This window comes from Lottia gigantea (genome assembly GCF_000327385.1).
Source record: "Lottia gigantea unplaced genomic scaffold LOTGIsca_91, whole genome shotgun sequence".
NCBI lineage: Eukaryota > Metazoa > Mollusca > Gastropoda > Lottiidae > Lottia > Lottia gigantea.
Genome location: NW_008710984.1, coordinates 7,171 through 20,483, shown reverse-complemented (window position 1 = coordinate 20,483; position 13,313 = coordinate 7,171). Strand labels below are relative to the sequence as shown.

The following is a 13,313-nucleotide window of genomic DNA, read 5'->3' as shown; positions in this document are numbered from 1 at the left end:
AAGGTCGACTGATTTTTAGTTTTTAATGTTTCAGGGATTTTAATTTCCCTCACGTTTGACCGCGACCTAGTACATTTCCAGTCGACGTAAAGGCTAGTGTCCACATAGCGATTCACGTTGCGCGCCGTCGGAGTATGTCCTAAAACGACACAGCGTAATACTCCGCGTTCTCAATATGAGCGTAGGCGGATTCACACTTGCTAGAGAGAAAGACAACATGGTGGACGAATCGGACAGTGCATTTAAGTCAAAGCACCTTATATCTAATAAACGGTGTAAACCTGAAAAAAAGTCACTGTGTCTACTCTTGGTGGGGCAACTTTTCTCGTATTAGAATAGGTAATTCATAAATATGCTCATGTGACATTTTTATTGCGATTTCATTGAATAACGTCAAGCGGATTACGCCAAGCGATAACGCTTAAAACCCCTTGGGAGGTTATTAGTCTATTACGCAGCGTCGGCAACGCCTGGCGTTTTCTACAACACGTCTATGTGGACCTACTGAAAACGCTTATAACCTCGATATGTGGACACAAAGATCGTAAATGGTCCGATGTCCGGTGTATCTGGGTTATTACAGACAGAAAGTTCGAATTAGTCACGGGTTCTATCACGATGAAAATCGTTTCATTTGTTGAAAGCTTTTGAAAATCTATATATAAAAAAAATACTGAAGTCAATTCATAGGCCTAACTACAAATCATTGAATGGTCATTGCGATAGTGACTCATAACCTGGTTCAGAGCAAAGATTGATTCCCTGCCGCACGTTCGAGTGTATTACAGATGATCGAAATGAAATTTGAAAGTTATATCATATCTCTACATATATATGATTATTCATTCTGTGCATGAGAGCTACCATTTTCTACGTATGAATTTATATAATAAGTAACCCCTAGCAGTTCAGTGAGTTGGAAATTATGTAAATCATCCGAGTGATCTAGACATATTTAGTGTCTAGAACCCCACTGTCATTTTCTAATTTTAGCTACCGGATTAACTGGACATCATGGTTTTGTTGGTCTGCTAAATTCAACGCCTACATCATTAACCTTATAGTAAATATATCACTACCTATAACAGGCGGGTACAGTCTCATTTTTACATCACATGAGTCGAAAATTAATCGTCAAAAGGAAGACTGATTATTATATGACTAACAACCAGAACTTTTCACGCTAAAAACTTTCACTTGTCAAGTATGTTCAAAACAAATGCCTAAGTAGAGCAATCTACATAGGAGTATACGGGCCGAGCACGGGGAGGGAGTTAAGGGAGGGAGGCTGGTATGCCAAAACTTTTCCATCAAGTTTTACCCCTATTTTTAAGGTTTTCGGGTTATTGTCCGATAAGATAATAATAACTAAATAAAAATACTTTTCTATTCTTCCATTAAAACTATTTCAGGTTAAAGGTAGGCTAGTTAGATCCCAAAAGTGTTGTGGAAACGTCACGAGATAGGCGATGGATGCCCCTACCAAGCACAAATATATCAATAGAAATTGCTCTGATAGCGTAACAGTCGTGCGCAGACGTTTGTCGCGACTTTTCATAAATTTATAATTTATAATCGTCATAAGATCGCAAATGGTCGCAATCCGGTTTTACAGGGATATTAACAAAAAGCGCACAAAACCCTTCACTAAAAGAATAATCCAGTCCAGTGCCCAAGTAAATTCTTGACAATTGTATTTCATCTGAGATAAAAAAAAAAAATGCGTCAAAGATGAATGGTACAAAAACAGCATTGTCCCAAATCGAAATATAACTCTTTATGAATTGTTGAATAGTTGTTTGAATACGTAGAGAAAGTGTGTGAAAGTCTATATTCATAATCGATAAAATAAATTGACATATTTAATGCAAAGAAGCCCACTTTTTTATGTCCTTCAGAAATAAATAAATACATACGAGCCATAATTAGCGAGTGAATGAGTTCAATGATAATAGTTAAATCGATTAGGGCAATGGTTTTCCACATCGGTGGTCAAGGTAGGTTACATCCGGCTTCCGAAATAAAGTAGATATCATCATCCAATCGTCGCTGAGTTTACTAGCGCAGGAAACGCCCAATCAAGTTCCTCCCTATAAAAATACTGCCATGTATTGCTTTAGTATTGCTTTGAACGAATACAAACAAAGATTTATTATTTTTGCCATAACACTGTAGGACTTCAAATTATCATCTCGGGCAAGCTGGTGCATTAAAGTCGCCAAAAATATTAAGTTCAAACAAACAAGCGAGTGCAATGACGATAACATATACAAACATGAATGTAGCTCCTAATTTTTTGTCCAATTTCCACTTGTTTAACAATACGGCCACTAATAAAAATGCTACAGTTGAAAGAAGAATGATAGACGAATACGTCAACCCAGCACTGTTAATCAACACAGATTCATCACCACCCGTTCGCAGTGTTTCCAGTAACCATGGAAATCCAAGACACATGAGAATATCAAAAATGTTGCTACCAATCGAATTCGACACGGCCATATCTCCGAGCCCTGGAATTGAAGACATTTGACTAGAAAATGGTTTGCATCCCCACTTATATCCCTTTTTATTCTAAATAAATTTTAAAATATGATTTTTATCCATTTTATTTTCAAAATGTGTCCAAATGCCCCAAATGAATTCCAATTTACAAAACCCTCTCAGAGACTCCATAGAGTTGCCATATTGTTTAGTTCAGCCTCGACAGTAATGCTCTCCTATTGAGTCAGTCTGCCCCTGCTGATTGCCATGGCATCATCTGGTTCTATCAAGGCTCTATGATGTCCAGATCTGCACCTAGCTGTAAGTACCTACCGTCACGAGCAACAAGTATACTAGCCAGGCAGTCAGGAACACTAGTGCCAGCAGCTAATAATGTTAGACCCATCACTGTATCAGGTATCTCTAAAGAATCTCCTAAAAATTTATGAGGTATCATCATTAGGAGTTTTAGACACCACTTGGATGTTATGATGCCAACTAGCTGGCTGATGACCTTAAAGATTAGCACATTACTTGCTCAATATTTTCACAAATGACTGCAGCTGGTTACCCTTTGATGTCTACTGAAAGCGTTGTGATAGACAAGATTTTGTTTCAGACATAAAGACTCTAGTTACGGCCCTGAAATAGTGTATGGAACTTGACCGAATAATGATTAAGACCACGTCCACTAAAATAAAATTTGCATTAGCTTTTGAAACTTCCTCACTTGTTTGTGAAAAATGACAGTTGAAGTCTGAAGACATCATAAAATGCATTTACTTCAATATAGGCAACTGTTGACGGGACACATGCCAACAAATCAAATATTGATGTTCAAATAAATACTCATTATGCCTGTTTTAATTAAGTTGGTGGGTTAATCCAAGCTAATTTTCTTTTGATTATCTGTATAAATATGGAATAGAAAGAGAATCTCTGACACTGTTTACATTATTTTCCGATGTCGCATCCCCCCTTACCCCTCCTAGAACAAGCTCCATTGTATTTGAAAATAGAATTACCTGCAATTGTTACCATCCACACCATTAAATAGGACAAGCCAGCAATCCAAATAATCGAACATAGAAAAGTCAGTAAGAATAATTTTCTCCATTTTCCTGGTTTTCTGCAATCAGGTATAGTGACATAAACTAGGGCTTTAACAGGACACATAGCTACCCAGAATAGCCTCATCAAAAACGAATCAGGAATTTCCCACGGCGACTCATAGTCGTGATCTGGAACGACATAAACAAAAAATCGGTCAAAATCTAAAATGTTTTAGAGAGTACAGAATTTAATTGATTTCGCGTCAAAACTCGTGTCTTGCTTGGGTACTTTCACTACCTATTGCAAGTCTGCAAACCCCTAACAATAAAAACCATTAAGTACTGGTCATTAGTGTCTTGGAAATAACCTCATTACTGTTACCAACTCCATTATTAAATTTGATCAATTAGCTATCCCGACTGTAGTGAATACATGCTTGATATATCAGATTTATTTATGTACCTTTCTCTTGGTTAATATGTTCCACTTTAATTAAATCTTCTTCAACGACATCTGTAAATCCAGTCTCTATAGATTGCTTATCTAATAGATCTGTGTACGAGAAAGATTCATGTTCTTCGTTTTCAAGCAATGTCTGCTCCTCTTCACTTTGAGGGAAATATCTATCACGCAATTTGGCTACAAGATTCAAAGCTTTTGTTTCCAGCAGAGGGTTAAAATACATGATGATGATATAGACGATGTAAAACAGAAACATTATTAATGCCTCATACCTGAAATTTTTTAAGTTAAATAGTCGGAAAACTTGAGAATAGGGGGATACTAAATTTTGATTTCTTGATTTGAATTCCAGACAATAGATGAAAACACTATAAGAACCATTTTACTCGCTAGTGTATAAAGCTTTTACGGTCACGGCAATGTAAGTCATTGTAGGCCTACATCTTATTCAGAACTGAGCAATGTTCATGTCCTTTGACACTGAAGATATCTGACTGCCCTAACTATGGAGGACATTCGTGAAGTTAATGAAAGTATCTTGAAAATTATTGACCTATGCAGTATCACAATCAATAGGTTATGAATGGCGATAAAGAAAATAAAACTTGCCAATATACTTCTCCGTCATATATAGCTATAATTAAAGCTACAATTGAGATGATATAGAAAATAAGGTCACGAAACATTGGCCACCATGATAACTCAACCACCTGGAATAATAATAAAAAAAAAGCTTCAAAAAATGGAAATTGAGACTATTTATACTTACATCATTCCAGGGAATATTTTACAGACAGAATTCATGTATATCAACTGATGCTTACCATTCCAGTAAATAGTCCACAAGCAGCAATGATAAAGAGAATATTGAATACAGCTGATCCTACAATGGTACCAACACCAACATCACTTTGAGCGATAAAAACACCTGTAAAACAAAATTAATTTTCTACAAGCTATCAAATATAATAATCATTGAGTCAGTTGTGTAGTATTAGACTGTCCTTCTTCAAAATAAAACATGACAAATAGTATTGACAATTCTGGTTAGAATTTGATGACAGGTAAATCCAGTTGAGTCACAGTTACGGGTTTTGTGAGAAACAATTAAAGCTTTAAAAGCTAGGAAAACTTCATATTGCGATATCTTGGAGATGAAACATTAAAGAGCAATGAAATTCGATTAAATCAAAACCTCAGATTTGAAATGCGAGTCACTATGTCAGTGGGTTACATATAGTACAGGCCCTTGAAGTTCTGTCAATATTTATAAAATATGGCAATGTGGAGAAAATAGTGTCAACGTATCTTTTTTATATAAGTTGGCACTATTTTCTCCACATTGCCATATTTTATTAATATTGACAGAACTTCAAGGGCCTGTGCATATAGGTTGCAGATGTTGCAGAAAGCTGTAGCAAATTTTAGTTTTAGGAAATATAGATAAAGAGAATAATATACCAACGACTGATGTAAAGAATTCTGGTGTTGAGCTACCGGCAGCCATAAATGTTGCTCCAGCGACATCTTCTTGTAGTTTGAGACCTATTACGTGAAATGGAAGCATATAAAAAACCTGGCATTCATATCCTGATGTGGCTTCTGGGAAAAAATTTAGACATTGACATGTGCTTTGTTCTTATAAGTATTACTTTATTGTGTGAGGTTTCTCTAAGCCTTTAGATTTCCGTTTATATTAAAGGGACAGATGCGGCATTTCCGCAGGTTGATTTTGACTTTGAATATATGTAAATAGTCTTCAGAACTACTAGAACTGTACAAAAATCGCATAATTCCTTGAAATAGACCGCGAACAAGAAATTTAACTTTTTAGCTATTTCGTTCACAAACTTATCTTAGCTGTGCACATTACGACTGATTAGTTTAGCAGTACAATTCACGTTTCCAAGGTATGATTTATTCACGGAAGTTTAAATAGAGATGTCAAATTGACGAGCTCACTCTCAGATTATTAAGATTGGTAGTTACGTGGTTTTTTTACCTGTACAGATATGTTCACAAGACGGTACAAAATAATCATCACAAATAATAGCAAGAGCACCAAACAGATAAACTGCCAACAATATATGTATGAATACTCCACCGTCCTGTGTTTCTTCCAGTGTCATGAAATTACCCGGGAAATTATCTATAGATCTTGAAGTACAGTTCTTCTCCTCTATAACAACAAGATTTCACTCATGATGATGGGTATAGGTAAATGTGCTTTAATTGCTTAAAAACCCAGATATTAATAGTTACTTTTGAAAAAGATCCGCAAGGTTTTGAATGCCAAAAGGTGTATATAAATTTCATCCTTTCGAGAAAACCATTTCTGAACTTGCAATCTAAGAAAGTTGTGATTTCATATTCACACTCCAACATCGTTTTACATTCTAATGCCTAGTTTGGCATCGATATATATGATTTGTTAGAATTTTGGACCAATAGGTCAAAATGCTGATGTGAATGTGAACAGACAGTCCCATTTTACCAATAAACACCTACAATCGAGTACAAATTACTATAAAGCTAAAATGCGAGTTGAAAGTGTCATCATTAAATGTGATATAATGCAAGAAGCAGCCGTTGAAATATAGAATTATTACCTTCTTGGAGAACATTTCGTTTGAAGCGCATATGAATGTCTTCTTCGGTTGATCCACTTTTGCTCGGAAAATCCACATTTTTGAATGGCTTTGAGAAAAGCTGACTAACAAAACCAAGAATCACAAACCCAATGTAGACTACAACCACAAACCCAAGTGCAATGCATCGTCGCTTCCGTCTGAATTGTTTATGGTAATATTGACTATTGGCGTCCGCCATTTTGTTTTTTATGATAGGGACTGAGTTAGGTTATCAGCAAATTCTAATCAGTGATATCTGTACTATACATTCTAATTTACTAAATTATCAAATATATGATAACTATTTGTAATACAAACTGGGTAGGCCCCTAGAAAGAGAATTTTTTTGGTAAAATGACAGATGCTTGAATAGTAACGAGTGCACAACTAGTATGAAGTTGTGACTCATCCTTTTGCAAATTTCGAAGCTGATGTTCACTATTGCACCTTTTCTAATTTAATTATAAGGCGAGCCATTGTTAACCTATTTTGCATCTCCTTCATATTCCGCATATCTTCAAACTGGTACCAAACACAGGTACCAAATTTGACACATTTCAAGGGTAATAACTCAAAACCCGTTCATCGTATCGTGTCTACAAAAAAAGTGGACGGATCGTAAGCTCTATACGTCCACATCCGATGTTGACGTATAAAAGATTTATTCCCATATGGCCACTTCTCATTACGTCCCTTCCAAATTCGCCCCTTTTTTATTTTGCCCATTTCCAATTTCGCCCCTGTCCCGTTCTGCCCCATCCCATTTCGCCACTTATTCCCCTTCGCCTCTTTCCCAATTCGTCATTTTCTCATTTTCATTGCATTTACAAAGGAGCATAAGAGTAAGTTGAATATAGAAAAAGAAATACAATTATATTGATATCTGAAAAATTTGAAAAAGGCGTAAGAAGCCCTCAAACACTTACATATAATGTATATTGATTGAAGATATTGAGTACAAATCTTAATTTTGTTTGTGGTTTGGAAATTCTGCCTACTCTTTAACAAATCCAAGTGCCCCAGAACCAAAATGCATACCGAGAATTAAAATCGAAACAAGCATAATTATATTATTTAAGAAGATAGGGGCGAAGTAGGAAGGGCGAAGTGGAAAGGGACAAAATGGGTAAGGGGCGAAACGGGAACGGGGCGAAGCGGAGGCGAAAAGGGAATGATTAAGGAGCGAAATGGTTAGGGGCGATGTGGGAAGGCATCGTATAAAAAGGAAAGAATATTGTAATCACGAGGAATTTGTTCTTTTCTATCGGACAAATGACATCAATAATCATAATGATTGAAGACAAAAAAATCACATATACTATACATAAAACAGAGATTTTATACAATTATTATAATACAGTTTCAAATGATAACAATTTAACGTTAAATCATGACTTCCATTTAATGTAACATTTTTCTTTATAATTTTGATCAGGCCAAATTTTATTTAAATCAGGAATTTTTACATTTTTGATACTAGCTTATGTCTGCTGGAAGTGTTTTTTCATGAATTCTGTCAAAGAGAAGTTACATTAAGCCTGCTTATTCCTAAATTAATCTTTAGGTAGTACATACAGGAAACATTTTGTATAGCATCTTCATTGAAAATTTATTTATTCTACTTGTATATGTAAATGCTATCTATTTAGGTAAAATCATATTGTATTTTTCAAAATAGTGTTTGGTAAATGATAATTCAACTGCTTATCTCTGTTGTTCATCTGAAACTGTGTTCACTTCTTATCAAAATACAAACAAGTCTGTCACACAAACAAATTAGTCCAAATTCTAACACATAATTGTCAACACTAACAATGATTTTTGATTAATCTTTCTAATTTTTTTCTAATTAAACATGATCCCAATATACTAAAGAATTTGACTCAAAATAAGTTTGTGACTGTCAATTGGGTTCATTTAGATCTAAAATGCATTATACACATGTTGGAAGCCAAAAGCAAAGCATTAAAAATTGACACTTTCGGTTATCTATATACAATGATTGAGCAATGATGCTTAGCCATCTATAAATCGTAATCATGAAGCAAGCAAGCTCTAGAAAAAAAGGTAGTAGACTAAAATTATTATACACAATTATCAACACTCTATTTCTATTCTAATTTGTTAATTGGTTTCAGTTAAATGATGAAAAGTAATTAGGTATGAAAATATTCCAAAGCATTTAAGATTTCCTGTGGTTGACCTAGATCAATAAGTTTTGACACTTTTCAAAAGAATTGGTGTAATCAGTGTGATTTTCTTTTTAAATCAACACTCTGAAATTGATGTTTTATATTTCAGCCTTTTTCTCAGAAAAGAATACCATTTGCCTTAATCAGGCACTTAAGAAAGAATAAGGTTGAATAAGTAGAGCTTGAATCAGATCAATTTATATGTATATATAAAACATAGCACAGTGAAAATATATATACATTTATATACTATATCTACCTCATAAATTCTACTAGTTCTTGTAATACCTTTTACACTATATGAAACTAGAACTTCATTCAACTTTGAGAGCTAGAACTCGGGAGTCTTTTACAAAAAAAATGTGAAGGGGACTTCATTGTAGATTGTAGTAATGATTTGATGTATGTGTAACAAACTATAACTCTACATTTCAATGAAGTGGTTCTTTTGAATATTTAAACTCCTCAAAGTAAAATGAAATTTAAGTTCATGTTGACTAGGTATAATAACATAATGAAAATAAAATGAACACAAATTTTACAATTATGCTGCTAATGTAATGTATTGAAATACAGATTGCTATAAGACCTTTAAATAAATTCAGATGACAGTACTGTTTGTGATTTTTATTTGTAATTTAAATATCCAGACCACTGGCTAACAAACACTGCTTAAGAAAATTCACAGTAACATGCTGCTACCCTCATTGTCACTGGACATCAAAGCATTTCTGAATAAACCTTTCTGAACAGAAATACTTTTCTTGAACCCCATCATTTAACCGTAATGAACATATATGGTAATTCATTGTGAGATCATTTCTAGTTTTAAACGCAACGGTGAATTATACAGATACAAGGGGTTAATTTGGTTTATATTGGTTTAGTTTGGATAGCAAGGCTGGCAAGTTGGCATATATTCCAAACCTATATTACAAACCCCTTTGATCAATTACACCATACTAATTATATGGAATGTCTACGGATGGTAACTATTGAAAAATTACATCAAGTCATGTCTTCAGATCAAATTTTCTATTAGAGATACAAGTTAGAGGTATTAATCTTTAAAAATTCTACAAAGAATATCCTACTATGCAGAGTGAAAGAAAAACATAATACAAAACTTGAGACAAAGTGTCAACCCTGTACATTTTTATATACAATAAGTAACACAGACAGAACTAGTAAATCCATATTCTACAAGATTTACCTAGCTGATTCTAATCAGAATGATAACCTGATTGTTTCATGGTCACTTCACTTGTCAACTTTGATCTGACATTTTTTTTTAAATCATGTTCAGTAAATGTTTGCCAAATATTCTCAAAATTTATGGAGAATGTGAGATGTTAACAAATTTCATCAGATCATAGATGATAGATACAGTCACCCTCAGAAAATACACCAAACAGACTTGCATTAGATTCAGATGTATTTTATTTTTTTAACAGCTGATACAGGTCTACCGCTATTTTGAAGTGACAACAATCTAACCTTCTCCTGTAAAATATTGTTGATTGTTAAGATCAATTCTGATAAATTCCATACTAGACTGAAAATTGATATGTTCCCTAAGTTAGTGGGAGTTTTTTTTCGTTCATGACGATTTCATGTACATTATCTAAATATGAATCATAATTAAGATGAGTGAAGGTGGGGTGAATTAAAATGGAGAACTATTATATAGTCCAAATCAGTGAGGCAAAGCATACCGTTATTATAGCACTAATATAAACTAACACAAACTAAAATATACATATCTTTTCATTAACTGAAAATCTCCTGAAAACTTTTGCTAATATACAAGGCTCTGATAAGTATTTATTGAGTCTGATATATTGTGGAAATTACTTTTACTAATCTACCTATAACTTTACTAAGAGTATGTTACCATTAAAAGAGCATTTCACACTTCAGACGGAAAAAAAAATTATCATCTAATTTAAGATCACAAGAGAAAATCACTCTTAATATATTTCTAACTAATAGGTAAATATAATAAAAGCTAGTTTTCATTTATTCCTCAGCCAAGTAATTGAAAGAAGTAAAATTTAAGTTAATTTACATATACACATGAACATTAAGGATTTAAAATCTATTTACAAAACAGACAATGAGCTGAAACGACAAATAATTTATACAATCTAATATAAGGTAACAAAAAATGACATGTATAGCACTTGTTCTAGTAGAAAATAACTTATCACACCATAAACCACATTTTATTTACCATCAATTCTTATTTGTCTAGATATTTTCAATTCATTAAAGTTTAAATCAGTATCTTCTTATATTTTAGCTACTTAGGCTTGTTTGTAGTTGTAAAAATTTTTCTGCTTTTGTGTAAACAATATCACTTTGGGAGACTTTAGTTACTTTGAATAAGTGTACAAAAAATTATTCTTAGTCAACATACATCTAACTTTATATGTGTAGGGCTGGGCATTAAATGGGTATCACTATCTACCAGTATAAGAATTTATCTCATTATTACTATTAAAAATAATTATAAATAACTTAAAAACTAAATCATAATTAAACTTGGAATTTTTTTTCACATGAAAATCAAAAGTCCAAATCAAATGGCAAAATATATCATTTTAACGAAACAAAATTCACAAATAGTTTTTTTTTTAAATCACTAATATGGAAAATTGTTTTTTTTTAAATTGTGAAAATTAAAAATGTAATAAGATGGATTACAGTCCCAAAAAACAAATACATTGTGCATGTAACAGCAAATTTCCATTTCTTTTTCGACCTTTAAACTTTAAATGTGGTTATCAATAATTGTATGCATAGCTTTGTTTTATCATTGTATTCAATACTAGCCCAAGCTACTGTAGTCTTCCTCACTTCAAACAGAATCAAAAGACATTTTAGAGGCATTGAAGATTATTATTTGAAAAGGCAATAACCTTTTGCTTAACTATTACTATGATTTTGTTGGAATTTTGAACCTAAGTATAGTTACTAGAATGATCCTCAAAACACAAACCCAATTTTACAATGTGTAGATGTCTAGCCTCAAACAACTTGCCAATGAGCCAATGCCAGTCTAGTTTTTATGCAACTGACCTATCCTAAACAACAATAAAATTATTGGTAAAAATGACTTTATATTTGTTATGAGAATTGTTCAGGTGATTTGATTTATATCTAAGATTTAAAAAGGTTTAATATTCACTCAATATATTTATCTAAGAAATCTAAGAACCGTTTAGCATATTGTTCAGGTTTAACTGTGGAAATTTCGGCGCCAGCACCATGTTTGACTGTTTTAGCTGCTTGTGCCGTTCTTTTCTTCATACCATATTTGGTTAAAATATCTATCATTGCCATAAAATACACTTCTCTTCTGGGACAGGCTGTAAAACAAAAATACCCAAATGATAGAAAAACATACTGGAAAGTAAATTAATTTAAAAGTTTAAAAATACAAGGTGAATGTAAAATTCACCTTGATTCCAGTGTGCTAAAAGTTTATATTGGTCAATTAAGCATTAAAATCTTACCATCAGAACACCTATATGCATATTTTTCTAATTTTGGATCCAGTTCTCCATTAAATGGTAGAGGAGTAATTGGCTGTGGGCTATCAGGTGGGGTGATAGAAAAACCATATCCATCTGTCATTTCTTCTCCTTCTTCATCTTCTTCTTCAATATCTTCATGTTCTACTGGACCTGATTCTTGATCTAGTTTGAGCTTCTCTTCATATTCCTGTTCAGCCATATCAGCATCATGAATACCAACTATCAAACTATAGTCCATTAGATGGAGGCCTGCCAAAAACTAAAATAAATAATAGATTTTCAGATAATGACAATATCATCCAAAACTTGAAATCAATGAGATAGTATGATGTTTCACTGTGATATTTTTTCCTCATGGAAATTCAAGTTGCGTTGTATAAAGTTCAACATACCAATCAGTCATTCATATGATACATCAAATCTGATTCAGACTGACTAATACAATAATAGTAGATAGTAGAAGTGTAACAATAATAATTAATACCTCCGTATCTTTCTGTATTATTGCCATGATCTTCTCTTTGGCCTCTTCTCCAACATGTATCTTTAACCCATCATTAACAAAATCATTGTCTTTGAATGTAGGTAAACTTTTCATCTAAAATATTCAGATGCTTTCATATACTTGTAGAAAAATAAGGACATCACAATTCCATTCTAGAAATTGATACATATGACAGCTTTAATCTATATTTTGAAATTGTAAGTCAGTCTGTAACTATTTGTCACTACCTTCCAAAATAACTTATGACCCATAGGTAAATTCTACAGTATATTACCTTGTAGTACTCAAACAGGTTATGGATAGATTATCTCCCTTACCTTTTCTTTATCATTGGCTTGACGATCAACTGTTGAACCCTTAAAAAAAAAAAAAATCAGTATATAAGTCAAAAAATCTAAATAGAATGTAAAAGAACAATTTTAGAGCTTATATCTAGAGAAGTTGCACA

The 13,313-nt window shown here is 33.0% G+C and overlaps 2 protein-coding genes across 2 annotated transcripts in view; both read right to left on the bottom strand.

The window, feature by feature from the left end:
* Positions 1 to 2,187: 2,187 nt before the first annotated feature.
* On the bottom strand, positions 2,188 to 6,128 carry LOTGIDRAFT_169924 (hypothetical protein; the record flags this gene model as incomplete). The annotated part of the gene is made up of 8 exons (XM_009068560.1): positions 2,188 to 2,513; positions 2,818 to 2,919; positions 3,510 to 3,725; positions 4,000 to 4,264; positions 4,617 to 4,709; positions 4,824 to 4,927; positions 5,461 to 5,544; positions 6,002 to 6,128. The coding sequence occupies 8 exons, from the start codon at positions 6,126 to 6,128 to the stop codon at positions 2,188 to 2,190; spliced, it is 1,317 nt and encodes a 438-aa protein (XP_009066808.1).
* A 5,879-nt stretch (positions 6,129 to 12,007) lies between these two features.
* The window catches only part of LOTGIDRAFT_169923 (hypothetical protein), a gene marked incomplete at both ends in the record, with an annotated part of 4,150 nt that continues 2,844 nt past the window's right edge, over positions 12,008 to 13,313 (bottom strand). The window contains 5 exons of the mRNA XM_009068559.1: positions 12,008 to 12,192; positions 12,340 to 12,492; positions 12,577 to 12,619; positions 12,845 to 12,958; positions 13,183 to 13,221. Coding sequence (XP_009066807.1) covers positions 12,008 to 12,192; positions 12,340 to 12,492; positions 12,577 to 12,619; positions 12,845 to 12,958; positions 13,183 to 13,221 — 534 coding nt within the window. The remainder of the gene's footprint in view (positions 12,193 to 12,339; positions 12,493 to 12,576; positions 12,620 to 12,844; positions 12,959 to 13,182; positions 13,222 to 13,313) is intronic.